The 27,816-nt window shown below is 39.0% G+C and overlaps 1 protein-coding gene across 2 annotated transcripts in view; it reads right to left on the bottom strand.

Annotated features, from left to right (window-relative positions):
* The window catches only part of LOC136840581 (ubiquitin carboxyl-terminal hydrolase 19-like), a 270,035-nt gene extending 244,539 nt beyond the window's left edge, over positions 1 to 25,496 (bottom strand). The window contains exons 1-2 of one of the 2 annotated variants that reach the window (XM_067107228.1): positions 25,116 to 25,496; positions 8,623 to 8,763 (exon numbers count right to left, since the gene is read on the bottom strand). In XM_067107228.1, the coding sequence (XP_066963329.1) occupies positions 8,623 to 8,692 (70 nt within the window). In that variant the 5' untranslated portion in view covers positions 8,693 to 8,763; positions 25,116 to 25,496. Of the gene's footprint in view, positions 1 to 8,622; positions 8,764 to 24,854; positions 25,032 to 25,115 lie in introns of those variants that run through there. The other variant, XM_067107229.1, reaches the window with a different exon arrangement.
* Between the last annotated feature and the right edge of the window lie 2,320 nt (positions 25,497 to 27,816).

The following is a 27,816-nucleotide window of genomic DNA, read 5'->3' on the forward strand; positions in this document are numbered from 1 at the left end:
AATTAACTCAGAATTCGACAAAATCGAATCTCGACACTTCTTCTGGAGCGAATTAGCGTCGAGAACCAAGGTTCTACTGTACTTGGCATGTGTTGAAAAGTGTTAAAATTTAAACAATCGTTAACAAACACTCCCAATAGTCAAACCCCATGTTTGGTGGGTAGGGGTAAGACAGCGGCTGCTTTGGTAGTCATTCTTCTCTTAATCTCTTAAGAGGGGAGAAGGGAGGGATCTCAATGAAAGAGGGTAACTAAATAAAAAACTGATTTTATCATAAAAATCATTATTTTTTAGGTGATCTTAACCTTTACCATTTGCCGACTCCAACATCGTGCTGGGGGAGGGCAAAAAGATTTCCCTACAGTATAACCAAATTATCAGATATTATCACTGCTTACTTGATGAATACAATTCCATGGCAAGTCCTTGTCAAATGAGGATCTTCATCCAGTGAGGTCTACCACTGTAGAGGGAGGAACGTGGACCCTGAATACAGCCAATGGCTGAGATTGTGCAATGCAGAACGGCAAGTTAGACCTCTGTGCCACAGGCCTCCAGAGCTGATAGGAGCTAAAACCACAAAAACCGCAACTAAACATGATCCTTAGAGCTACCACCTGAGTTGATGTGGCACCTCACACCCAAAACGCCACCACTAATTTATGTGAAAACGTGGTTCTTAATCAGCTCAGGTTAACTTTATCCAATAAGGAGCAATTGCTCTGCAACACACAACCAACAATACTTACTCTAATGAACTTTCTTTGCCCGTACCTATGAGAAACAAAGCCAATACAACTAAATATGTAAAAAAAAAAAAAAAAAAAAAAAGAGTACGATATCACCAAGTTCGAACTCCAATACATAAAGTTCTCCACTTAACCAGGACAGGGGTTGAGCGTGAGAACCTAAATCTGTTCATAACACATACAGGGAAGACTAGGAGAAATCTCCCTTGCCGCAACTACAGGTGCTTGTGTATGGCAGTCTTCCTACTGGATGTAGACGGTCCTCCAGTAGAAGCTACACCTCCACTATGCCGCCAAAGCTTGATGGTCTAGAGAGAGGTGCTGATGAAAACTAATAAATGAAGCTGCTGCTCTAACATTGCATAGTTTCACCTTCAAAAGGAGGCAATCCTCTGGAGACAATGCATGGTGTGCTTCCAAGATTAAGGATTTAATAAAGAAAGCCATGGTATTCTTAGACATAGGAACCTCAGGCTTCGTGACCAAACAAAACAGGTTCCTACACTGCTTCCTTACAAGTTTAACAAGAAACCCCTACTGCAGTCGTCCCCCAGTATTCATGGGGGATGCATACCACACTCACATGCGAATAATGAAACACCCTCTGAAAACACCTATAACTGCCTATTTTAATAGCTCAAACACCAAAGGCCCCCTCTAAAATGCTTATAACTGCCTATTTTAATAGCTCAAACACCAAATATACATTAAACTATCATCCTAAAACATTTAGTCATAAAAACGATATGAAAATACAATAATTGCTCTATGAAAAACCTTCAAATAGGTGGATTTTCTGCAAATAATGTGGATAAAGTATATGTTCCACAAAAAATCTGCGAATAACTGAAGCCGCGAATAAGCAGGGGTAACTGCAACATTGATATCGCTTGCAATTCACTTATTCTTTTGGCAGAAACCAGGGCCAACAGAAAGAGGAGTTTCAAAGAAAGAGCCTTTAGAGAAGTCTCTCAAGGGTTCGACAGGAGGACCTATAAGGTGTCTTAAGCCAATGACTGGGTTCCATAAAAGTGGCTTTAGCAGAACCTTTGGCATTCCAGTTGAAATGAGCAAATAGCTTTGCCTAAGTCAATCTCTTTTGAAATACCCAATCCAAAATGCTGTAATACATAAGCCAGCATGGATTTATAGCCTTCATGGAGGAAACAGACAAACCTTTGGCATCACCCAAGAAGTGCAGCAATTTTATTATACAGTCAATGTTGGTACTAAAACAGGAAATGCCCCTGGACTTGCATTATGATCTATAATGCTCCCACTGTACTGAACAAGAACTTATTGGATTTTCCCTTTGCCATTAGGAAAGTCACTATAAGACTTAGAGAAGTCTCAAGAGGCTGAGGACCTTGTGATCAGTTTCCATGCAGTTAGACGAAGCATTTCGATATTACCGTGAAGCTTCCATCCCCAGCTGACGAAGCAGATTTGTCTATGGAGGTAATTGTCTGGGAACTTCTACTAACATTTCCAAGAGGACTGGGAACCAATGCTTCCTTGGCCACCAAGGAACGATTAGAATCATGGTGGTGGTCCCAGTAGCCTTCAACTCTTGAGTGCCTCCTTCAACAGCAGAAACATAGGGACTGGAATGAAGAATATAGAATTTAGGCCCAAGGCCAAGTGCTGGGACCTATGAAGTCATTCAGCACTGAAAACGGAAATTAAAAGTAAAAGGTTTAAAAGGTGTAACAGGAGGAAAACCTTGCAGTTGCACTTTGGATCAACTGTTAGGAGAGGGTAGAAAGTAAGGTGGGAGATAGAGAATATGAACAGAGGTACAGTCATAGGAATTAAAGAGGTTAGAGCTAGGGGCCAAAGGGACGCTGCAAAGAACCTTAAGTACTGCCTACAGTGCACCACATGAAGTGCACTGATGGCACTACCCCTCCTACGGGGAAACAGGGAAGGCATACAAAAATGGGTTTGGTCACAAGGAAGGCGTACACAAAGAGGTTTGTTCAATCTTGAATCATAACATTTATTGCCAAGGTTTTAGGGTCCGGAACTGGGGATACATACAGCTAGATTGTTATTATTAGAAAAGTTTAACCAGACCACTGAGCTGACTATCAGCTCTCATAGGACTGGCCCGAAGGATTTGGATGAAATGACAGGTCTAGGCTAGAAGCCTATACCCTTTCCAAAATGTATAGATCTCTCTGGCGTGGTTGTCTGGGTCTTCGCAGGTAAGGCATATATGCCAAATGTATAACAACAACAGCGAGATAAAATCATTTCTCCCATTACAGATATCAAATAAAACTTTTTTCGTTACGCAGAATTCCAAGTCTATTACATAGGTTCATGATTGATAATGTTTTTTTAAGCAATTACAAGAAACGGAATCAGAGTTTCTATCAATATGGCATCTCATTTTGGTTGTGTTGCCAGTACCTCACACACGGATCCACGTGCGTTTTAAATCCACGGGTAAGCAGCTTAAATTTTCTCTAGGGAGCACTTTCGGTGGTCACGGTCATCACTGGTAGTATTATGTCTGGAGGCATTTCTCGTTTCTACATATACCTTGATTTCTTAACATCATGAGGTAAAGAATAAATTGGTAAGCAAGGAAATATGAAATAAAGCATAACAGTAAGTTTGGCAAGAGAAAATAAACATTCGTATACAGACAGATCTCTGTCTCTCTCTCTCTTTAAGAAGGTTGATGGGCGCAAATTTCTCTTGGAAAGGCAAGATGTAACTGTAGCTCGGTCAAGATTTTTGAGAGATGAAGCGCCGCAAGGAGTCAGGGCAGAAATTCGTGTATCTCAATGAAACTTGGGTCAATCAAAATTACACTGGGCTCAAGTGAAGTCTTATATGGCAAAAAGAATACATTCAAACTGGCAGACCTTAAAATTTTAGTGCAAGAAGCATCGAACAATGTCACGGCGGAAAACTGGAAGAATGCAGCGAGCACGAGAGAAAATTCAAAAAGAGGATGCCCGGCAAGATGTGGCTGTAGACAAGTTGGTTGACAGTTTTGTCATCAACATAGCTGATAGCTCTGATGACTAGTTTTCTGAATAAATTATATATAAAAAAGAGAGGATTAGGCCTACAGGGGAAACCTCTCTCGAAAAACAAAACGCACCTTGACTTTTACCTCAGTGGTGGTGTGGAAAAAAAGTAGTCTTTTAAAACTTAAGATGATTGTTACGCCTCGTTATAGATAATATATAGGCGACAAAGAAGTTTATTTTAATTCGTATTTCGAAAAATGAACAAGAAATATATCACCTATTTCTATAGCATTAATTAAATACTTTTAAGTATCTAATTGTGTAATAATGATAAATGTACATCTATCTACAAGTACTGACAAAATAGATAAGGTGATCATATGTTAAAAAAAAAAAAAAAAACCGTAAGATTTAGAAAAGAGAGAGAGAGAGAGCAGGGCGGAGTAGGAAGGAGATTAAAGTACCTGGAAATCAAAAGCCCCAAAAATCTTATAAGTATAGCCTCAGGGTTTGTCTCGAAGACATTTAAAGGTCTGTCACACACGTGTCAGTAGCCTGTTTTCGTAAAACTGGCAACAGGGCAGATCTTTAAAAGCCTCGCCAGAGAGATCTATTCGTCGTGGCAAGAGTATAGCACTGGGACCAAATAGGTCGCTTGGTAAGTGATGAATGAAGGAAAATGAAAGTAAAAGCTGCACAAAGTCATACGGTCTCATATTGGAACACACTCATACAAATACATTTACACCACGTTTCCATTTATACTGACTAAAAAGGTATATTAAAATTCAAAATAAATTAAGTAAAATTTTAAAATTTAGCCGTTTTAAAATTCATTAGATGCCTAAGGGTTTTCGTATTTGTATTACTTACTTTTTATATTTTATCAATTAAATCACAGCTCCTCATGAACAATAACATTGGTATTGCTGAAAATGTTCAAGATTCTGACAAAATTTTTTTCATTGATCTATTTCCAAAATTTGATAATCGCTGCAGGTTATATTTTGGACATTCACACAATACATGCTTGACTGTTATCAACACTTTGCAATCTGGGTATTTGGGAGGAGGGCCACATGGACTGTTCATTAAGTGTCCATATGTCAAATGAGTATGGTCTATTCGAAGACGTGTCAGAATTACTTGTGTCTCTCTCTCTAAAATGATGAACTCCAATTTCCAACAATCGATTTTATCTGTTTTAATTTATTATTTTCAGGTTCTTCATTCCTTATATTTTGCCTTTTACTTACAATGACTGTTTTTATATATCTTATATAGTCACTAATAGGGATGTTTACATTTGCTCTTGTCATGTGGACTGCTTCTCTAGCTGCTATACCAGCCTCTTAATATTTCAATATTTTTTCCATTATCATACAATCTATGGAGTGAAAACTTAATTTGTCATACAATATTATGGCTTTGAATGGCTTCTATAGCACTTCTGGAGTTGCTATAAATCACAAAATTATTATATGAAGGTTTCTATAATTATTTTTAATGGCTGATGCTGTTGCACATAACTCAGCTGTAAATACTGACACATTATCTGGTAGAGAGAACTGATACGTTTTGTCTGGGGATTCTGCAGCACGTCCCACTCTGTGTTGTTAATTAGATCCGTCTGTGTATACTGAATAATGTGGACCTTTTCGGATTTTATGTTCTACTTTATGTTGTCTATGGTGTTCTGGGGTATATGAATAACTTTTTGATATATATTTTAAGTGTACAAATTCTCATTTTATTCATTGTCCAAAGAGGAGGTAATTTTACTATTAAAGGTAACTGTATATTTATATTTAGCAACTCAAACAATCTTCTAGCTCTAATTAGGAAAGGAGGTGGATGATTGTTTATAAACACATCTCTTAATCCAAATAATGTTTTGGTTGGAGAACCATTTGTCTGAATTCTCAGAGCACTCTTCATTGTTACTAGCTCTCTCTCTCTCTCTTAGAGAGAGAGAGAGAGAGAGAGAGAGAGAGAGAGAGAGAGAGAGAGAGAGAGAGAGAGAGAGAGATACTGTACTTCACCACATTCAACTTGTAAAGATGACTTTGGTGATGATCTAAAAACTCCTAAACATATTTTAAGGCCTTCATTATGAACTGGGTCTAACGTTTTCAGCATTGCGTCTGATGCTGAGCCATATATTTCATTTCCATAATCAATGATAGACAGCACTATTGCTTAAAACAGTACAGTAAGAGTATGTCTATTGGCTCCCCAAATAGTGCTTGACAGTTTTTTTTAATCAGACTTAATGCTCTTTTACATTTAGATTTCACGTATGTTATGTGGGATTTCCAGTTCAAATGAGTGTCAAATACTAATCCCAAGACTTTTGCTATTTGGCTAATTGGTATGGAATGATTTCTGATTTTTTAATCGATTTCTCCACTTTTTTTCCACGTTTTATTTTTATAAAACATTACCGCTCGAGTATTTTGCATAGAAAATTTAAAGGCTACAGATGAGGCCCATTCATCTATTTTTATTATACAGTAGTTTCATTTATGATTTGCTCTAAATGTTTTATGCGAGATGCTGAATAATATATGGCAAAATCATCCCTATACAAGTTACTCTTATTTCCGATAGGTAGATTATTACTGATATCATTCATTGCTAAAGTAAACAGTGTGCCACTAAGGACGCTTCCTTGTGGTACACCATTTTCAAGTGGAAATGTTCTTGACAACACATTATTAATTCTCACTTGAAAGGTGCAATTTGTCAGAAAGTTTTGGATAAACCTAGGCAAATGTCCACAGATGATGTTGTTATGTAATGTTTTTAATATTGCATATCTCCATGTAGTATCATATGCCGTTTCAATGTCAAAAAAGATGACTATAGTAAATTGTTTCCATTCAAATCCTCTTCGTATGTGGTCTTCCAAGTTAGACAGAGAATCCAATGTAGATCTGTTACATTGTGACCCAAATTGAGTGGGAGTCAAAATTTTATTTTCTCGAATGTGCCTTGTTAGTCGAGCATTTACCATTTTCTTTAGTAATTTGTTAAAGAAATTGGTCTGTAATTGTTTACATGACTGGGATCTTTTCCAGGTTTTGGGACAGGAATAATTATAGCTTTACGCCATTCATCAGGAAATAAATTTTGAAGCCATAAGTGGTTATAAAACTCTAATAAGTATGACTTTGTCAAAGGTGCTAAATGGCAGATCATCTCAGAGTTACCTGCCATGGTGTGCCAGTGCTCTATGGTGACTAGACTATTATCAAATAAATATTTTTCTAGCCTGGTCTTGTAGCCGGGTATTATGTCATAATGAAAACAAAGACATGATACAGTATAATGGACTCAAAAGATAAGAGAGCTTTTTCCCTATCTTCAGCAAAGCTGAACCCAGTTTTTCCTACGTGAAAAAATGCAAGAAGCAACTACTGCGCATGCGCATCTGCAATCTTGTTTACGACCAGAGCAGGCAAAAGACCAGCTCCATTACCCTCTGATAGTGCAAGCTACATGCGCCACATTTCAGTGCTCCTTACTGTTTTCACCAGCAAGAATTATGGAAACATCTAAAATCGAAAGTTAAGTGCTTATTTTTAAGCTCATTAAAAAACTGTTAGTTTAAACTGTGGAACAAATGTTTTTGTGGACAGAATCCGGAAACCGGACTTTTTTTCAGAGCACATGGTCGGTGCTCTCTTACAATCTCTGTTATTTGCGAAAGCCCCAAAAATTTGAATTTTGATCATTCAATTTAAAAGTGTAACTAAAGAAATGTTCCACAATTTATTATTAATCCAGATAATCTTTTCAGATAACGATGTCCACAATAGGCTAGGCGGTAGCCTACATGAGACAGTACCCTAACAAATTTCGTGCGAGCAATGTAAATATAGTAGATGTTGTCCATAGCCTATACCCTAGGATTTCCTAAAGGTGATTTAAATAATCTGGACTAGGTAGTGACCCAATTTAAGTTAAGTAAGAACCTTTTAAGACACATTCTTTTATGGTCCTAGGCAGCAGCACAGTTTACACCAAGGATCCTAAATTTGACAAACAGGAAACTAAAATTTTCCCTCTATATAGCCTCTATACTTAAATATGATCTAAAATAATCCAGAACTAGGCAGTAGCTATATTAGCTTAAGTGATAAACTTTTACAAAACATCCCATTATTGGACAATCATTTTCCTAGACGGTAATCTAGAACTAGATGAAAATAGTAAGATGTGCCAGATGAGATGGTAGCCTAGCCTTAAGGCTACATACTAAGGCTACTGCAAGAGTCATTTTCTAGTATCAAGTTAAATACTAATCAGTTTGTCTGGAATTTTATCTTGGCTATACCTAAAATGTGGAATGGTTCGCCAAGTGCAGTGTAGAATCTTCTGATCTCCAAATGTTTAAATGAGGAGCAAATTCATTCCTGCACTCTGATGACATCTCCTTAATTCAGGTGTATCGGGTTTACTTTATACTCCCCTCATTTTATCACCTTTTTGTATAATTTCCCTCTCCCTTCAAGCTGATTTCCCTTTGGAGCCCTCTTGGGTTTATAGTCTGTTGATTCTGCCCATAACAGATCTTAACTGAAGATTTAAATAAAAGAAAAAAGAAAGAAAGGCCAAGAAATCAGTGACAAAAGGCATAAAGACCTAAGTAGGAAAACAATTGAAAAAGGGTATAGCTAAGTCCTGGGCAAGATAGGAATTCAAACAGAAAAGTGTCCAAGAAAGATGAGAATGGATAGAACTCATTTCTGAAGTAATCTCAGAGAAGGCAAGGTAGACAAAGATGTTAACAATGATGATGATATTTACAGGACACAACACTCATACTTATCTTCTAATTTTAAAAATAAATCCAATTTCACAAACAAATCGTCTATACATACTGTTCTCTCTGTCCTTCTTCTTTTTAGCTGACGTTCCAACATCCTGCTTCTGTTTATTTGACGGCTCCATGGTGTCGTCCTCAGTTGACGAGCACCGTCGTTTCCTTTCGCCACTAATTTGCACCGTGGCTCAAACCAAGTCTGTGGAAAAATAACAGCACCACCACAATTACCTTTATGAATATCCAGATGAAAACTTTCTGTAAATACTACCTTCAAGTTCCAGGCTCCCAACATGGAATAGGGAAATCAAGCTACACCATTTTTAAACTTTTACGTTTTCATCAACCTCACTGGTTGACAACTACTAAACCTTTGTTTTTCATATCCAATATGAAACATTTTGCAAAAATGTATATTTCTCTTCTATAACAATGTTCTTCAAAAGATGTCATTGATCCATTATAACATTTTTATTAAAAAATCTAGAATGTTCAAATTCAAGATAGCACAATAAAATCTGTAGACTGAGTGACATCCATAATTACTTCCACTAACAAAAACATCAAAGGCACCATGGATTACTTAATTGAGTTCTTATTATGACTAGCTCCAAAACACATCATCATCTCACAAAGAATGATTTACATTCTTTTAAAGTGTAGGCAAACAAGTAATCTACTCCAAGTATCAAACAAGTAATCTACTCCAAGTATAAGAGTAAGTGTTCTTTCTCTGCATCTTTTCCCACTTTTATGTGGGGTTGATGTTTCTGACAGCTTTCCTCCACCTGGCTTGTTCAAACACATTATCTCTGACAACTGTTTCTCTCTCAGATCTTCTTTAAAAACATCCATTCACTTTCCCTTCAGTCTTCCTCTCATTCTCCCACCAGGCACCTCTATCTGCATCACTCTCCTCACTACACGTCTCATCCCATCTCATCACGTGGCCATACCACTGCAGTCTTCTTTCCTGAGACTTCTTTGATAGTTCTAGGACTTTTTTCATTCTTGATCCGGTCCATTTTTGTCACTCCACACATCCACCTAAGCATTTTAATCTCTACGTATCAAAGCTGGTCTCACTACTGTCTTATACACTTTTCCATCAACCTTTATGTTAATTCTGCGGTCACACAAGACATCTGGCATCTTTCGCCAATTTTTCCATCCACCCTGCACACTGTGTGTTATTCATATATCCAAATTTCCATCAACAGCTACTGTTGAACCAAGACATCTAATTTTTCTGCTAATTTCAACCTTGTCCCTCACATACTAATCTTAGAGTTTTGATCTTCATTGAACCTTAAGTATTCAGTCTTCTTTCTACTGATTTTTAATCCTCTGTTTTCCAGTACCCTCCTCCACTGCTCTGTTTTGACTCCATTACTCATCTGTTAGTGCTACATATCATGTGTCATCAGCAAACAGCATGCACCAGGGGGACTGACCTCTTATTCCTTGAGATAAAACATCCATAATAAGGTCAAAAATGGACTTAAAGCAGATCCTGATGCAAACCAACTCTTACTGGTATCCATTCAGTTTACCGAACACTGCTTCTAACCTGCATTTTTGCTCTTTCAGACATATCTTGGACCAACCTCACATACTTCTACGGTGTTCCCTTTGCTCGCATACACCTCCAAACCTCTTGGCTTTGGACTCTATCATATACCTTTTCCAGATCTATGAATACTATGCGCAACCTTTCTGCTTTTCCAGGTGTTTTTCCATCATCTGTCAAAGGGCAAACAATGCATGTCATTCCTCTTCTAAGCATGAAACAGAACTGTTCTTCACCTACAGATGTTTCTTATCTAATCCTTTGATCCACTATTCTTTGCCAGATTTTCATGGTGTGAGGCATTAGCTTTATTCCTCTGTAATTTGCACAATCCTTTATGGATAGGCACGATAGTTTTCTTTCCATTCTTTTGGTACCTTTTGCTGACTGTATATTTTCTTTGCTAGGTCCCACAGCATATCTATTCCTTCTTCGCCCCGGCTCTTCCACACTTCTGCAGGAATTCCATCTGGTCCTACTGCTTTACCACTTTTCATCCTTAATGCCTCTGTACCTACTTACTACTTCATACCAAGGTTCTGGAATCCACCTTCAAAGATTTTTCTAGCATTTTCTTCATTTAACAGGCGCTCACAACATTCTTTCCATCTCTTCTTTACCTTATCTTCATTGCATAAAACCACCCCATTCTCATCCTTGGCCATAAGTCAGCATATCTGAATGTCATTCAGCTGGAAACCAACAAAGAGCCACCAGGCTCATCCTAAGACCTGGGGTGATGAACACACTGCTGATACACCTGCAGATCAGACAAAGGCAAAAAGGTATAGGCATCCAGATGGTCCCTGGTGCTAAAAAGCATCTTTCATTATCACCTGTGGATCTGGCCACTTCAGAGCAAAATACTGAACATGAAACTATCTGTATTCTGTTTAGAAGTGGCCAGCATTCCCACTACGCAGGGATGCAGAAACCACTCCATCCTCACAACTTCACCCTGACAATTGACCTGGTCTACCATGACATTTCTCCTGCCAAATATATACCTGGTAAAGCTCCACAGCATGGCAAACCACCAACCTGAGGATCTGCACTGCCACCTAACAAATGAGAAAAGTCATCATCCCTCCCTGTTGGCTGACATAAGCAACTAAAGTTTTGTCGCTCACCAACAGTACCAAGGGATCTACCAACTGATCTGGAATGCGTCTCCTGAAAGTTATTATGCAGATGAGGTGTAATCTTGTATACACCCCTACAACAAAAGCGTCTTTCATGTGCATGCCCCATCATCCACATACACCATCAACTCTCTTAATTACAAGTAACAGAAGGCTAAATCTGCATTTATTTCATCTATTCAATGTTTTTTTTTTTATAATTTCTGTCTTCTGACTTGTTAAATCTGAGTCAGGCTAACAGGACTTTGCTTTTTTTTTTTTTGAGGCCTGAAATGGATTAACCCAATTCCTATTATTTCTCAATGGAAAAATTTGCTTGGGTAAAGGACAACGTGGCTAAACAACAGTCTTCTGGAAAAAAAAAAAAAGTCTTTTAACCAATGTATGGCTGTACATGTACATAATATCATGTTACTGCATTAAGTTCAATACCATACTGCACAGTATTAAATACATAATAATAATAATAATAATAATTTCGTTGTGATGGTCAGTTGCTGGATAACGACCTCCAAGTACCTGAACGTCCTCCCCGTCGATTGGGCAGTATACCTTGCTGTTGGACGAAGCTCCCCTGTTGTCAGGGGTTCCATTTACATCGTTGTCGCTTATTCTTTCATTTCTTTCCACCACCGCTGAGTTTTGCTATTTAACCCTTAGCTGGGCCTTACCCCATCGGGAATAGGTACTCATTTACAGCTGCGCAGACTGAGGAAATTGTGGTAAAGATCCTTTCCCAAGGAATCAATGCCAAGGAGAGCCATCACCCATCCAACAACTGTCCAGCCCCAATGTTGCTTAACCAGTCTACTGATGAGCTAAACCACTCTGCGACAACTGATAAAAGTAGACGAAGACCCAGAAATATACAGAGACAGGAGAATGAAAAACAGAGCAGAGGAATGGCACAACAAACCCATGCAAGGACAGTACAGAGACAGACTAAAGAACCAGCCAGAGATGAAACATGGCAATGGCTACAGAGGGGAGAACTCAAGAAGGAAACAGAGGGAATGCTAACAGCGGCATAAGATCAGACCCTAAGAACCAGATATGCTCAAAGAACAATACATGGAAATAACATCTCACCCATATGCAGGAAGTGCAATATGAAGGACAAGACCATAAACCACAGGGCAAGCGAATGTCCGGCGCTTGCACAGAACCAGTACAAAACGAGGCATGATTCAGTAGCTAAAGCCCTCCACTGGAGCCTGTGCAAGAAATGCCAGCTAGCTTGCAGTAATAAATGGTACGAACACCAACCTGAGGGATTTGACAGAAAACAATCAGGCAAAGATCCTCTGGGACTATTGAATCAGAACAGATATGGTGATACATGCCAATGGATCTGACATGACACTGATTGACAAAATCAAGAAGAAAGTATCACTCACTGATGTCACAATACCATGGGACACCAGAGTAGATGAGAAAGAAAGAGAAAAAACTGATAAGTATCAAGACCTGAAAATAGAAATAAGAAGAATATGGGATGTGCCAGTGGAAACTATCCATACTCGAAGGAACACTAGGCACGATCCCAAGATCCCTGAAAAGGAATCTGGAAAGACTAGATGTAGAAGTAGCTCCAGGACTCGTGCAGAAGAGTGTGCTACTAGAAACAGCGCACATAGTGACAAAAGTGATGGACTCTTAAGGAGGCAGGATGCAACCCAGAACCCCACACTATAAAATCTACCCAGTCGAATATGATGACTGATAGAAAAAAAAATAATAATAATAATGCTGTAATGAGAGAGAGAGAGAGAGAGAGAGAGAGAGAGAGAGAGAGAGAGAGAGAGAGAGAGAGAGAGAGAGAGAAAATACAAAATCTACAGATGGAACAGCTGCACTTACAGAGAGAGAGAGAGAGAGAGAGAGAGAGAGAGAGAGAGAGAGAGCTTAGAATACACACACACACAAAAGGAAAGTTATCTGTGTTTAGTGATGTTGCTCCCAGAGGCTGGAAGCATTTTTCTTTAAATTCTGTGAACCTAAACTTAAAGTAACAAGTATATAAAGGCAATGTTTCCCTGTAAGCTACACTAGCCTCCTCACTGTGGTCTGTGCTATTCTGAATAACTATGTACTCTACTCAGTAACTGTGTTGTCGTGGCTTGCTTTATACCTACTTGTTTTGTGAGACTGAGTTAGTTATACCCTTATTTGAAAGAGTACATCTGCAACTGCATGCATTAATTTTACAGACTTGCTTTTTATCGTTGTGACTTAACAAGAGATAAAGTGATCGTATTCTTGCTAATATGTTAAGCCGGCTGTACACTGTTCCAGACAAAACGGTCTTTAGATAAGACCCAATCAATCAGTCTGAAACCATGTTCCTGGAATCTTGGCCATGAATTCAGCAATTGAGACTGGAAACTGTATAAGATAAATTTGCATAATAAAGCCATCCTTTTTAATAAGACCTATTATTATTATTATTATATTATATTATATTATTATTATAACATGGTTGTGGATGCAGATTTATTGATGTCTTGTCTAAGACTGTTTTGTCTGGGTCAGTGCGGCTGGCCTTACTAATTCATTATTAACATCGCATTTTTTAAAAGTAAAAAGCATTTTTCCTAACATACAAACCCAACGTCCTTTACTTATATGGGGAATACTTTTGGCAAAGCTGAACTGGCCACTAAAGACTTACAAGGAATGTGTTGGTATTACTACCAGCCGGGAAGTTGGTTGGTAACAGTGGGAAACCCACGGTACCAACCGCCCGGCTTCGTGCATTCACTTTACTTTCTGGTCTAGGGCAGATTGTGGGGAGGCTGAGGTGGGCAACCTTAGTAAAGGACCTCGGGTTTGTATGTTAGGAAAAATGCATTTTACTTTTAAAAAATGCGATTTGTTCCTACACAAATACAAACCCTTGGTCCTTTACTTATATGGGGACTCAAGATTCACTGGGAGGAATCTGAGTGAAGGTCTCTGAATGACTGGAAGTTCAACCGCACCTTGTGTTCTCCTGGTGTAAGAGCCAGGAGGACATGGCCACCGGACCGTGATCACCGTTATGAGAACTGTTTGCCCAGAGGTTTGCCATCTGGTGGGTTATAAAGGAAATAGCCTTACCCCCCGACTCGCAAAGACTCCTGAAGGTCGGGTCTTCGCTCTGAGCACCAGACGAAGATGCAATTCTCAACAACGCGAAGGCCCAGTTGTCAAGCCAGGAGATCACTTGGAGGGCAGACAGAGCCGTACCCTCCAAAGCGTTCGGCTCAGCTTGCGTGAGAAGTGCCTGCTCCCCCATTAGCTGAGCTGAAGTGGCACCAGGAGCTAGACGAGTTAGTCCCGGTTCCACGACTTTCTGCTGCAGTGCTCCTTCCGATGGCATGTAGTATCTCTTCTGCCTCGGGAGAGGGGGAGGTAACAGCTTGGTGGAACGAGTCGAGCGAAGTGAAGACGATGGTCTGGAGACCAAGTCGTTCACCTGCTTGAGGACGCTGTCCACCAAGGGAGACCATGGTAGACCAAGGGAGGGTTTGGGCTCCCTCTTGGAAGTGTAAAATTCCTCCAACCTGGACGACCGTTCTTCCAAAGGAGTTGAAAGTGGTTCCTCCAAACCGCTATCCTGACAGATCAGCGCAACGACCTCAACAAAAGTCCTCTTGTATTTGCAGTGTCCAGATCTCTCGGAAGAGGCAGAGAGACGGGTGCAAAAATTACGACAAAGTGACTAAAGAAATTCTGAGATTTTCAGCAGTTAGCGTGCGCGGAGGTAAGGAAGAAGTTTTTTTAAAAAATTCACCATAAATCAAAATATTGTGCTAGAGACTTCTCGTTTGTTGCAAAATGAAGGTAAATGATTGAATATTACTAGAATGTAAGAGTTTTAGCTTACAATTGCATTTTTCGACCATTTCGGTCGAGTCAAAGTTGACCGAAGGTTGAAATTTTGGCACTTACCGTGATTTATATGAAAATGTTTCAAAACTGATAAAAGCTACAACCATGAGTTATTTTTTGTTGTATTCTACATGAAATTGTACACATTTTCATATATAAAATGTTATTTAATGGCTAATATAAAACGGTGCAAAAATTACAACAAAGTGACTAAAGACTTACCGAGATTTTCAGCAGAATTAGCGCGCGCGGACATAAGGAAAATGTTTTTTCAAAAATTCACCATAAATCAAAATATTGTGCTAGAGACTTCCCGTTTGTTGCAAAATGAAGGTAAATGATTGAATATTACTAGAATGTAAGAGTTTTAGCTTATAATTGCATTTTTTGACCATTTCGGTCACGTCAAATTTGACCGAATGTTGAAATTTTGGCACTTATCGTGATTTATATGAAAATATGTCAAAATTGATAAAAGCTACAACCATGAGTTATTTTTTGTTGTATTCTAAATGAAATTGCGCACATTTTCATATATAAAACTTTATGTAATGGCTAATACAAAACAGTGCAAAATTTACGACAAAGTGACTAAAGAATTTCTGAATTTTCAGCAGAGTTACTGTGGACAAAAGGAAAAATTTTTTTTCAAAAATTCAACATAAATCGAAATATTGTGCTAGAGACTTCTCGTTTGTTGCAAATCAACCATTTCGGTCGCGTCAAAGTTGACCGAAGGTTGAAATTTTGGCACTTATCGTGATTTATATGAAAATATGTCAAAACTGATAAAAGCTACAACCATGAGTTATTTTTTGTTGTATTCTACATGAAATTGTGCACATTTTCATATATAAAACAGTGCAAAAATTACAACAAAGTGACTACAGAATTTCTGAGATTTTCAGCAGTTAGCTGATGCTTTCTTTTGGGATAAGAAAGAAATTCGCGCATGCGCAGCTGGATCACGCTTGTAAACAAAACAACAGCGTGATCCGTGAACTCCCAGCATCCCTCAAGGCGCGATTTAAAATTTTTTGCAAACAAAGCCTACAAGTATTTTTCCACGAATATTTGAAAAAACTTTTTGTAGTCGACGTATTTTACGTCCACTAGGCACCCGACAGACAACTTTTGTCGACGCAAATTACGTCCAGTCGGCGTTACAGGGTTGAGGGACGGACTGAGCCTGAGTGTGAAGTAAAACAGGTTTGGGGAGGTGGACGGATTAAGCCTCAGTGTGAAACAGTATTACGCACCACTGTTATGGTAATAATGAGTCGAAACAGAGGTGCCAATACTTTTATATGCTATAAATTCACTAATGGCAACTTTTATACAGATGTGAGAGTTGGGTTAGTTGCCACAGACGTCTTTTCACAGCTATCAGTAATGCTTGTGATTTGAAGGGGGAAAGTACTGCATCTATCTCTCACGAGTCTTTTTGTAAATTTGCTTATAAATATACAAAGGGGTTACTGTTGTTTTTTGTTTTTGTCTTTTACAACAGTATGTTGGTTGTAAATGTAATTTTACAAAGAAAATTGCAAAGAAATATTAGAAAAACCATGTAAAAGTACAGGTATTCCCCTACTTACGATGGGGTTAGGTTCCAAAAAACCCATCGTTTGTTGAAAAAATCGTAACTCGAATATGGCCTAGCCTACACTAGGGTAATCAGTACCATCTATACATATACGGTAGCCTAGCCTACAGCCACGTAAAATAAGTCTAATCCTTCGGGCCAGCCCTAGGAGAGCTGTTAATCAGCTCAGTGGTCTGGTAAAACTAAGCTATACTTACTACACAGTATACTTTATACATATATGGTATAGTAATTATTAGTGTCAGCTAATTCTGCAGGTTCAATGCAGACTGACATGATAAGCCAGTATGAAGAGAAATTGAGTAACAAACAAGGCCTGGCCTGCACTTTCGTATATCATATACGGTAGCCTAGCCTACATTAAACTGTATTCTATTTTCACATAACACCGCCGTATTATACAAACATCAAATTAACGAATGTGCATCTTTTCCTTGGATCTTTTAAAATCTTATGCTTTACTACACTGTATCCAATCGTAAATATTCTTATACTGTACTGCTTTTGCATTATAAATTCCGATCATAGCGATCAAATGTTTTGGTTTCGGAATCGATCACGCGGTCTTTATTTCGATGCATTTAACTCGGTTCAGAGGGCATTTCTTGCTTCAAGTTAGCGTAAATGAATCTTTACATACTTTATTTATAAGGGACATGTGTATTTTTCGTTATATGAAGTGTTTTTATGTCGAAATATAACTTAAATATGTCTCGTGAAATTATTTTAGCCATTTTTTTCGTTAGTAGGTGACGTTGGCGGCTGGCCCTTTGTTTTGTGTAAACAAAAAAAATCAAGATTCCGTTCACTATTTTCTCTTGATTTCATCATCATACCACGAGCTTTTCGTATGTATCTTTTATCGGCGTGAAAACAGCAGTAATATGTGTTCTTTCATGTCCAGTAGTTTTGATTAAAATACTTTCCAATTTTATTTGCGGTCGAGTTTCATCCATGTTGCCAATGTACGATAATTTATAGTCATTAGCAGCTTGAACATTCTTTTCTCAGCGTCAGCTACAACTTGCAGCTTAATTTTACTGCAGCAGTATATTTCCTTGCCGATCTTTTCTCCAAAGCGGATAAGGGTAGTGTAAAAACATATCAGTACTTAACGTCATTTTTAACATAACTACGATAATTGTTTAACCGTACGATGGTTGAAATACAAGCAAAACAGTTGTTATCCGATTTGGTTATTAGCAAAACAACAGTCTCTCGTTCGGTTGTTTATGGCTGTACGCATTTTCGCAAGAGTATAAGGTTACTAACAATGCTTTTATTATTCTCTTACTTTTTTAACTAGATGATGGAATAAAGAGATGGAGAAAAAGAAGTTGGTCTATTGTAAGTTGGTCTTTCTTGCTGCCTGATTCTACGGCAATTGTAGTGTACTCTGTTGCTTGTGCCCGCTCGAAATTTAAAAATATTTTCTAAATATTGTCGTACTGGTATTAATTGCTAACTCCATCGTAAACTCGAATTATCGTAAGACGAATTATTGTCACTCGTGCACTACCTGTATTTACAAACGGACAAAAATTGCAAATGAACACTGACCTATTTTAACTTCCGACACAACAAGGGCAAGTGAGGTCGGCTCATTGAATTAATGTACCTATTCCAGCCTCTCGGGCCAACGTATCGTACACCATACGCTGCCTGATTGTACGTTGTTGTCTGCGCCAGTCACCCGCGAAATTTAAAAATACGTATTTTCAAAATATTGTCGTATCGATATTAATTGCTAATCCCATCATAAAAGCGAATTATCGTAACTCGAGCACTACCTAAAACAAAAAGTTACTGAATCTTCCTTCTCGTAAATTTACATGAATATTTTTCAACAAATATGCAAAAAATTTGTTACTGCTTTTACTTCTTATCTGTTTTGATATTGTGTGAGCAGTAATAATTTTACAAAATACAATAAATTTATTTATTAGAAAAAACATATATAAGTTGGTAAAATTTACGACTGTCTTGTAAATGAGTCCCCACAAGGGGTTGTAAATAGTCATTTTCAACTTCTCGTGGAAGGTAGGGAAAATTTTTTAAAATCTTTTTATTTATACAGAGTAAATGTAAGTGTCATTCTCTTTCCATTGATGTGATTTTTTTTTTTTTTTTTTTGCCGACCTCAAAGTTTCCCCACTCTGGGGTGCTGCACATTGATAAATTATGCCATCCCTTAAGGGTTGAGCAAAGGGAGTGGGGGTCAGTATCCACACTACAGCGGAAGGCACCACATTTCTTTTCTTTACCAGGACAAATCTGGCGCACAGGCTTATCCAAATCATGGGTTTGTAACAAATCATCCATAATTACAAACACGCACAGTTATACAGGGTAACAAGCCAAAATGAAAAACAGGAACAAACACACCATGAAAAGGAAGTTTTAGCATCCAGGAAGGTCTGAGCAGAGAGTAGGGAAACACGTCCTCATCAGACGAGGCCGGAAAGTAAAGTGGATGCACAAAGCCAGTCGGTTGGTACCGTGGGTTTCCCACTGTTACCAACCAACTTCCCGGCTGGTAGTAATACCAACACATGCCTTGTAAGTCTTTAGCAGCCAGTTCAGCTTCGCCAAAAGTATTCCCCATATAAGTAAAGGGCCAATGGTTTGTATTTGTTTAGGAACAAAGCAATTTTCATTTCCCGCCTTCCATACATTGCCAGCGGTGCTCCACTGGCCGTCGACACATGGAGGTTGGTGGGCCAATTCGTTCGCTCGGGCTGGCTGGAATAAATGATTTCCAAGTAAAGTAAGTATACCTTAGTTTAACCAGACCACTGAGCTGATTAACGGCTCTCCTAGGGCTGGCCCAAAGGATCAGATTTATCTTACATGGCTAAGAACCAATTGGTTACCTAGAAATGGGACCTACAGCTTATTGTAGAATCCGAACCACATTATAGCGAGAAATGAATTTCCATCACCAGCAATAAATTCCTCTTATTCTTCATCGGCCCGTCAGAGATTCAAACGCGGGGCCAGCAGAGTGCTAACTGAGAACGGAACCCACCGGCCAATGGAACTTGATTTCCAAGCTCTGGAGTCCAATAGGGACTCCATGTCAAATCTTTAGTCTCATAAGAAAAAGCACATGGTCGCTTCGTTCATACCTGAAAGGAAGACAGCAGCGGGCAGGTGTAGCTTCTCCTGCGAGGCAACCGGTCTGCTTGCTGCTGTCAGTACTGTTGGGTTGCATGTGCGACATGCAGCCTTTGGAATGGGGGGGTCTGGCCCCTCTGCATTGCTGTTGGGTCCGACAAGGTGCTGCTGCTGGTGTCGCAGGGTAGTTTTGTGAGGAGTACCTCCATCACGATGTCAAAGGATGGCTTGGGTCAGCCACCTGTGGTGGGCAGCGTGATGAATCACCGCAGCTGCCTATAAATGTGCGGCAGTAGCTCGTCTCCTCCGGGCAGTCCCACATGGTTGAGGAATTTCTTGGTTCTCATGGAGCGTGGCATACTGAAGGATGACCTCAGCTGATCCTTCAGCAGTTCGCTCAAAGATGTTGTCCAAATGTCAGGAATTTGAGGACAGCGTCTATTCTCCCCGTTGCCGAGGTGATTTTCTTGTGTGAAAGATCGTTTCCACCTTGAAGAACCATGCCTCTGGGTTGCGGGGCATGAAGGGCAGTAGGCGTGTGGAGAAGGTGACGAGGGCTTTGTTGGCAGAGCGAGTCATCTCCGTGGGTTGGTCATCTCCGTGTGTCACCCATGTGAGGTGTGTCAGCCTTGTCAGTCCCTCTGGGGTCGCCAATGTGAGGGAGGTACAAAATGAGGTACTGAGTCTGGTGCTAACCGATTTATTTACAAAATATTGTATTCACACAGGTCAACAGCTTATGCAAGCCACAAAGTATTCCCGGTCTCTTGACAGAGCCAGGAAGGGATTAAATTCAGGCATCTGTGTTTGTTCACATACATAAACCTACATGTGAATTGATACAGACGACTCGGTTGGGAATTATAGAGATATGACTGGAAAGCTGGCACAACAATACAGGCAGTCCCCGGTTGTCAGCGGGGGTTCCGTTCTGAAAGGTGATAAGCGAAAATCGCAGATAACAGAAATCTGGCGATTTTTGGGGCTTTTTCAGCGATTTTTGGCACTTATCGGCACCTCTGTTAGGTATGTATCGGCGCCAATATGCGATTATAGGCGGCAATAAGTGGAAATCGGCGCTGCATTGCTAAAGAAGCCGCGAAAAACTGGATCACCGATAACCAGGGAATGCCTGTACATAGAATGATAATAATACATGGGTTGTGACAATGATGACGATTGAGATATCTGTACAAAAGACGTGAAAGAGAATTTCTCTCTCGACCGCATGGACTGCTCACAGGTTCCTCGTCACAGGAAAATGGCGGCACGATGAAGATGTGTGTGTGTGTGTGTGTGTAAGCTCACACATGTGGGTGCTACACCATCTTAGACATATCATGATGCATAAGTCACAAAGCCACAACAGTCTACTATATTTATGACATAATAAAGTTCTTTTATATAACACTAAGATTTTTTTAACAAAGGCAATACAGTAAAAAACCCGTATTCGCGTTCTCACGATTCCCGGACTCACCTATTCATGGATTTCTCTAAGGAACATATAGGCTATACACATTATTTGTGGAAAATTCGCCCATTTGCAGTATTTTTTACTGAGAAATATTCACTAATTACTGTATTTTCATATCATTTTCATGACTAAATGCACTTTTTGTGATAAAACTATTAAAATATTCAGGTATAAGCATTTTTAGGGTTTTTTGTGTTTGAACTATCAAAATAGGCAGTTCTAAGTGTTTTTTGGGGGTTTTAAGTATTGGCGGATTTTAGCTATTTGCGGGGTGGGGTGGGGTGGTACGCATCTCCCAAGAATACCGGGGGTTTACTGTATTTCTAAGATGATGGCCAGAAACCCTTATACAGTAACGTTATTGATTTGAGTTCTGGGATACATACTGCAGTCCACAGATCACTAAGTCAAATGCTTTGCCAGCACTCACAACTGGAGTACTATATTTTGCCAAAAGTAACCAGGGTTTTTTAATTTATTTTCCATCCAACCAACATTAATTGTTTCATTTTAATTTAATTTTCACTGCTTACATGTCATCCATTCCATAACACTAGTCAGAGCATCATTTAGTTTAGCATTTGTGTCTATAATGTCACTTATGGATTAATAAATTTGGGTGTCACAAGGAAATAGGTTGACCTTTACACCCATGTCTCTAGCAGATCTGACAATAAAATAGTATGTACACAAAATAAGACTTGGCCTACTACACTGTCTTGGTTTTTCATAAAATTAATATTTCCAATCTTTACACAGTATTTTCTGTAATCTTTCAATAATTCTCATGGACTACATCATTTAGTAGTTCATGCACACACGTATCAAAAGTAATGCCGAGAGCGATTGAGGCCAAAATACCAACATTGTCTATGAAGTGACTGATAATCTGGCACAGCATTTACCCTTTCCCAATACTAATTAACTGCTAAAGAATGACATATTATGGCACATAAATGATAGAGCTGAAACATGCCTGTAAGAACTTAGATTTTTATAATGATGTGCACCATTCAAAAGTTTAAGTTTAATAGCCACTTCCTCTGATGCAGAGACCTTGCACCCTGATATACTGTACTGACATCTATAACTGGAGCCAGTCGAGAACGACAGACACAGGTTCCGAGGATCAAGAAAAACCTAATCTTTTCTAGAATGTCTTGTCCTGACCTAACCTTCCGAACCTGACTTAGGGCACTGTACCCTGACCTGGCCACTGGAGGCTGCCCCCCCCCCCAACAAGTAACACTGAACATCAAAAACATGGACTGAGCTTTTGCCTAGAAGTAGCGTTAGAGTTTGCTCCCGTCATTCTCAAAATTACCCTTATAACTTTCAATACTAGGCTATTGTTGGTAGTAATTCATGAAAAATTTTCCATTCCAACAAACTCAGACATTCGCATTGGATTAACGGCATAGTTTTCTATCCCTTTTTTAATAATCATAGTAGCACCATCATTAAATAAACTGTAAATATCATTTGCCTTTCATTTGTACCAGGTTCAGTAGGCCTACTTAGCAGATTCATGTCTAAAGAATGACAACTATATTCTCAATTTCCTCCTTGAAAATTTCACAAAAATTATCAGACAGCTCTTGAAAACTGGGCAGATCTAATTAGCCTAGTAGCTCCGCAGCGGCGATTTCCTTCTAACTTGACTTTTTCTGCAGTTTTTTGGTTACTAACTACGGATTTATCTTCAATTTTTGTCGCACGAATGTAATTAACCCCTGAAGTCCATCCAACAAGGGGTTTCCACACGCGGTCTTCACAAGACAGAGCACGGCTATGTTTGTTTGGAACGGTTCATATCGCGTCCGGCAAGTGCAATAACTTGTTAACATATGGGTACACCCCCAGGTCTAGTACTAAACACGGTGAAAGGACATTCCATACCCCCGATTCGAGTACTAAACACGGCGAAATGCATTTAATTCCCTCCTGTTGGCGAATGGCTCCCTCTCGTTTTCACCTCCAGAGGGCGCCTTCCCAACATAAACATGTCCGCTCCATTTCTGTGTTCTCCCCCACCCAAAACCCCAAATTCCCACAGTCCCTTTTTACTGCTGAGTAGAGTTAGGGGGCAAATAACAGACAAACTCACTGCCAGTATCAGAAGCCCTAAAAGTGTAGAAAAAAACCAGTTTCCAAGGTAAAAATAGGCGCGGAGCTAGTACTTAGAATTACCAAAACCTGAAACCTTTTGAGAGCCTTTTTTCGGTAATTCTAAGTCGGCTGTCCGCGATGAGCTAGACTATGGCAATTGATGTTTTTCTATGTTATTGTACTTGCTTTACAAGAATTTAAAGTAATATTTTGTCGGCCAGCTGTAACTAAGGTGTCATTGACCTTTGAAGACTACGCGACCTGAATTGCCTAACGCAGGGTAGGTCCAAGCCAGCATTCCGCAGCAAGCCCCCACCCTCCATAGCTAATACGGCAAAATTGTAACCAGTAAACACCCCTAAAAATACCAACATAACGTACCCTAGAGGTGTTTACTGGTTACAATTTTGCCGTATTAGCTAAGGAGGTGGGGGGGCGGGCTTGCCGTGGAATGCCGGCTTAGACCTACCCTGCGTTAGGTAATTCAAGTCGTGTAGTCTTGAAAGGTCAATCACAGTTTAGTTGCAACCGGGCGACAAAATATTACTTTAAATTCTTGTAAAGCAAGTGAAATAACATAGAAAAACGCCAATTGCCACAGTCTAGCTCACCGCGGACAGCCGGCTTAGAATTACCCTTTTTTCCTTTGCTTTTCGGTTAAGCTATCAAGATGTCTAAGCCTACACACGGTAATTCTGTATATTAGCTCCGCGCCTGTTTCTACCTTTTCAACCGGTTTTTTCTACTCTTTTCGGGGTTCTGATGCTGGCGCTGCATCTGTTTGTTGTCGGCCAAGTGGAATGTCCCTCTGCCGTTTTTAGTACTGGCCCTGGGGGGGTTGGGTACCCATACGTTAACAAGTTATTGCACGGGATATGAACCATTCGAAACAGATGTACCGGTGCTCTGTCTTGTGAAGATTGCTTATGGAAACTCCTTGTTGGATGGACTTTGGGGGTTCATTACATGTTAATTAGACTTGAGCACCAAAAATGAAAGACAAATTCACAATTAGCATCCAAAAAACTGTAGAAAATGTCAAGTTATAGTGCCGTCGGCTACGCGGAGCTACCCTACAGTTCTACCCTACACACTATCATTTATTCACACTCCATTCCTGCTCCCTGGATTTTCATAGAATAATATTCCGTCTTCCTGGTAAAGGTTTTCACTATCCTGTATTCTTCCCATGCCCTTAGGATTATGCATCTGAGGCCCCACATCTGTCAGGTGTGGGCGTGGACGAGTGTCCAATGAAGCTTTCGGATGGAAGTAATGTCAGAAGTCGACCTAAACACATCAGAAAACCCTCATTCAAAGCTCAACCAAATATGGAGTCCTTGTAAATTTTACCGCCTAAGTGAGAAGAGGCAAGTTCCGTAACTGGAGGGCTAACCTGCCGATACTGCCGCGTCTCTACACTTTTAAAACTCATTCCAGCATTAAATGGGGCGGTTTCTGTTTGAATAGTGGCGTCAGCTACATAGAATTCCTCTTTGAACAGGAAGGAAGGACCGAAAGGGTACAACTGATCAAAAGCCGTGCGAGAGAGGCTCTGCACCTCCAACAAACTAGTAAGCTAAACCGTAGTCATATTAATAAGAATGTGGTTCTACAAACATTTTTTGAAGTAATTCTACGTCGAAAACATAATTACCGCTTTAGTTAAGATTAATGTGGCACGGACCCTTCACTTGCGACTTTCTCTGCAAAAGCTAAACAATCTCGGACGGTCACTGTGACTGGAGGAAAGAACTTCCAAATATCACCCACAGGAAGACGCCATTTGCACATGTTTGGTAATGATTCTCATGATCTCTTCGAAGTCCACTGATGAATCACGGTATCAGTGAGAGAATCGTCTATTGTTGAAACCATTCGCCTTTTTTCTTCTTGGTTCAAATTGCATTCTATATATGTAGCATAAGTGAATTTTTCCTCAACAACTCTATTATATCCTCGTATATCATCAAATCTAATCATGTGAGTGAAGTTTTTAAATTTCCCTCAACCCAGCTTAAAAGCCTATTTCTCACGTGACTTGTGATTTTTACTCTCCTTGAAAACGTAATACTGTATCTACGTCATTTCCCTTCTTCCCTAATTCAGATCCTGTCACTCATCTATTTCAACTCCAGTCTTTTATTAACAACGAAAAAGTAATGATTGTTAGATCTTGTTTTAAGTGACAGTAACTAGCAGTGTATCCGTCTAGAATAGAAGTGCTTAAGCTTACATCATTTGAATACCAGTGTCGAACGATGTAATATAGTAAACAAAGTTTTAGGAATGCTCGAATATTCACTCCGCATGTTGTCAGCAATGAAGTGATCCGGAAGATAAAAGATATAATCATTTCATGCAATCATGGTAACGTATATCAAATAAGAGAAGACTGTAAATTGTCTTGAATTCTCATAATGAGATGAATAAAAGGAAGATCTTGGTTCAATGTTGAGGCTTTGAAGCGCAAGAGGAAAAAAAATGTCGAGGACAAATAATGAAAATCAAAGACCGAAACTGCATAAGAATACAAAATAATAAAGAACGTTGCAAATAAGTGACGAGAAGAAGGAAAACCGAATATCATTACCAGAAAATCCCAGAAGCGGCAATGTATATGAATAAACTGTATCGATTTCTCGATGGTTTAACGGTAATGTTAAGGGGGAAAACCCCTTGCTGATTTCAGTGATCAAGAACAATCCAATCGTTTTCTTGATTTTTTTTACAGGAAAAGATAAGGATATGATTGTCACCATTTTGAAAGGCCTAATCAGATCATCATTCAAATAATGACAATGTCACTAGGACCATTAATAAAGCAAAGAAAACAGACTTCGCTATTGATCCGATGGCAATATCTGAATCTGGAGTGGAAAAATGTTCGTCTTACTGTTATGATGGAGAAATTCTAAATACCAGCACATCTGAATGCAAGTTTCCTATACAGTATCTGAAAAAGTGGTTATCATTAAAACAGATTTGAAAAGTGCTCATAATTATCATTACTTAGGTTCATACAGACCTGTTCCGAGCGATCATTCATGTCCAAACATGTGATTCTTGAACAATTAATTATTAACCAAGAAGGAGTAAATGATTCACGGGAGAGGAGTCAGTTCATAGACAGTTATATTCTACAGAGACTGGTGTTTGTTCTGTTTTAAATGATCTGTTGCAAATAATTGGTGTTGCCAGATGTGAAAACCTGGTCTTACTCGATCTTAGTGCGGCTTTTGATGCAGATGTGCAGGAACTATATACTTTCCCTGCATAACAGAAAGTACTGAGTAGAAATAGGAAACTCATATTCATTTTCTGAAACATTAAGAGGAACAGCAGAGGCATGTGCGTTGGGTTTTGTATATATATGACTAAATTGTCGAATGTTCCACATACATGGGGGAAATTTCAAGCTATTTGCAGATGACACTCCGTTTTACTACTCCATAAAATACTCGAGAATACAAATGAGAAACCAAACGATGTTCTTCCCAATGTTGGAGAATGAATGATAATTAGGTAACCAAAACTAAATTAAAATGAAACTTTGCTACTGGATTGTAATTGGTCTCTCAGTGAAATTATGACATTGTTAAAAAGTCTCTTGATAATTGTTCTATAAAAATAGTAATTAATTGTGTCTTCAACAGAGAGAACTGTGGCAACCCTTTACCATAATCTACTACCTAAGATACAACTAGGAAACAGCAAAATATATCACATAGGGTGGCAAAATTGGCAAAGTCTGTTGCACCCTGCGAGAGAATCACTTCTGTACTGAGTTACACTCATTGACAATCAATCCCTGAATAATGTTTGGAATAAAATGTGTTATGACCAGAGATATGGAAAATATGTGATTACATGAAAAATATTTCTTCACATAAATCGGCGTTTTTTAAAAAAAAAAAAAAAAAAACTAAATTCTGAATTTTGCTAGAGATATACCTAAAATAGTGTTGATAACAAATTTTTATCCAATCTCTGCAAGTTTTATTGGAAATGAGTTAAAAGTTAACAGATTTTGGTGAATGATGCCAGGAATAATGGGTTTATACTGTAGCCTGCATCACTGCATCAAAAAAAAAAAAAAAAATTCCGCTTTATGTAAATAAATGCTGAAATTATTTGTAACTGAAATAATTAGACGTAAATCAGAAGACTGACAACTGCTGTCAGTCTGACCCATCAGTAGACAGACAGGACATGAATGACTCTGCACCTCTACTACCATGGACAGGGTGTTTTTACAATCGTTCAGCAATCTGAGCTATATATGTTTTATAGTATTATGTTTTGTAAACAGTTTTGTAGCCAGAATTTCATTTAGGGGATAATCATTAGCTAATTAA

This window comes from Macrobrachium rosenbergii, chromosome 8, assembly GCF_040412425.1.
Source record: "Macrobrachium rosenbergii isolate ZJJX-2024 chromosome 8, ASM4041242v1, whole genome shotgun sequence".
NCBI classification, from domain to species: Eukaryota; Metazoa; Arthropoda; class Malacostraca; order Decapoda; family Palaemonidae; genus Macrobrachium; species Macrobrachium rosenbergii.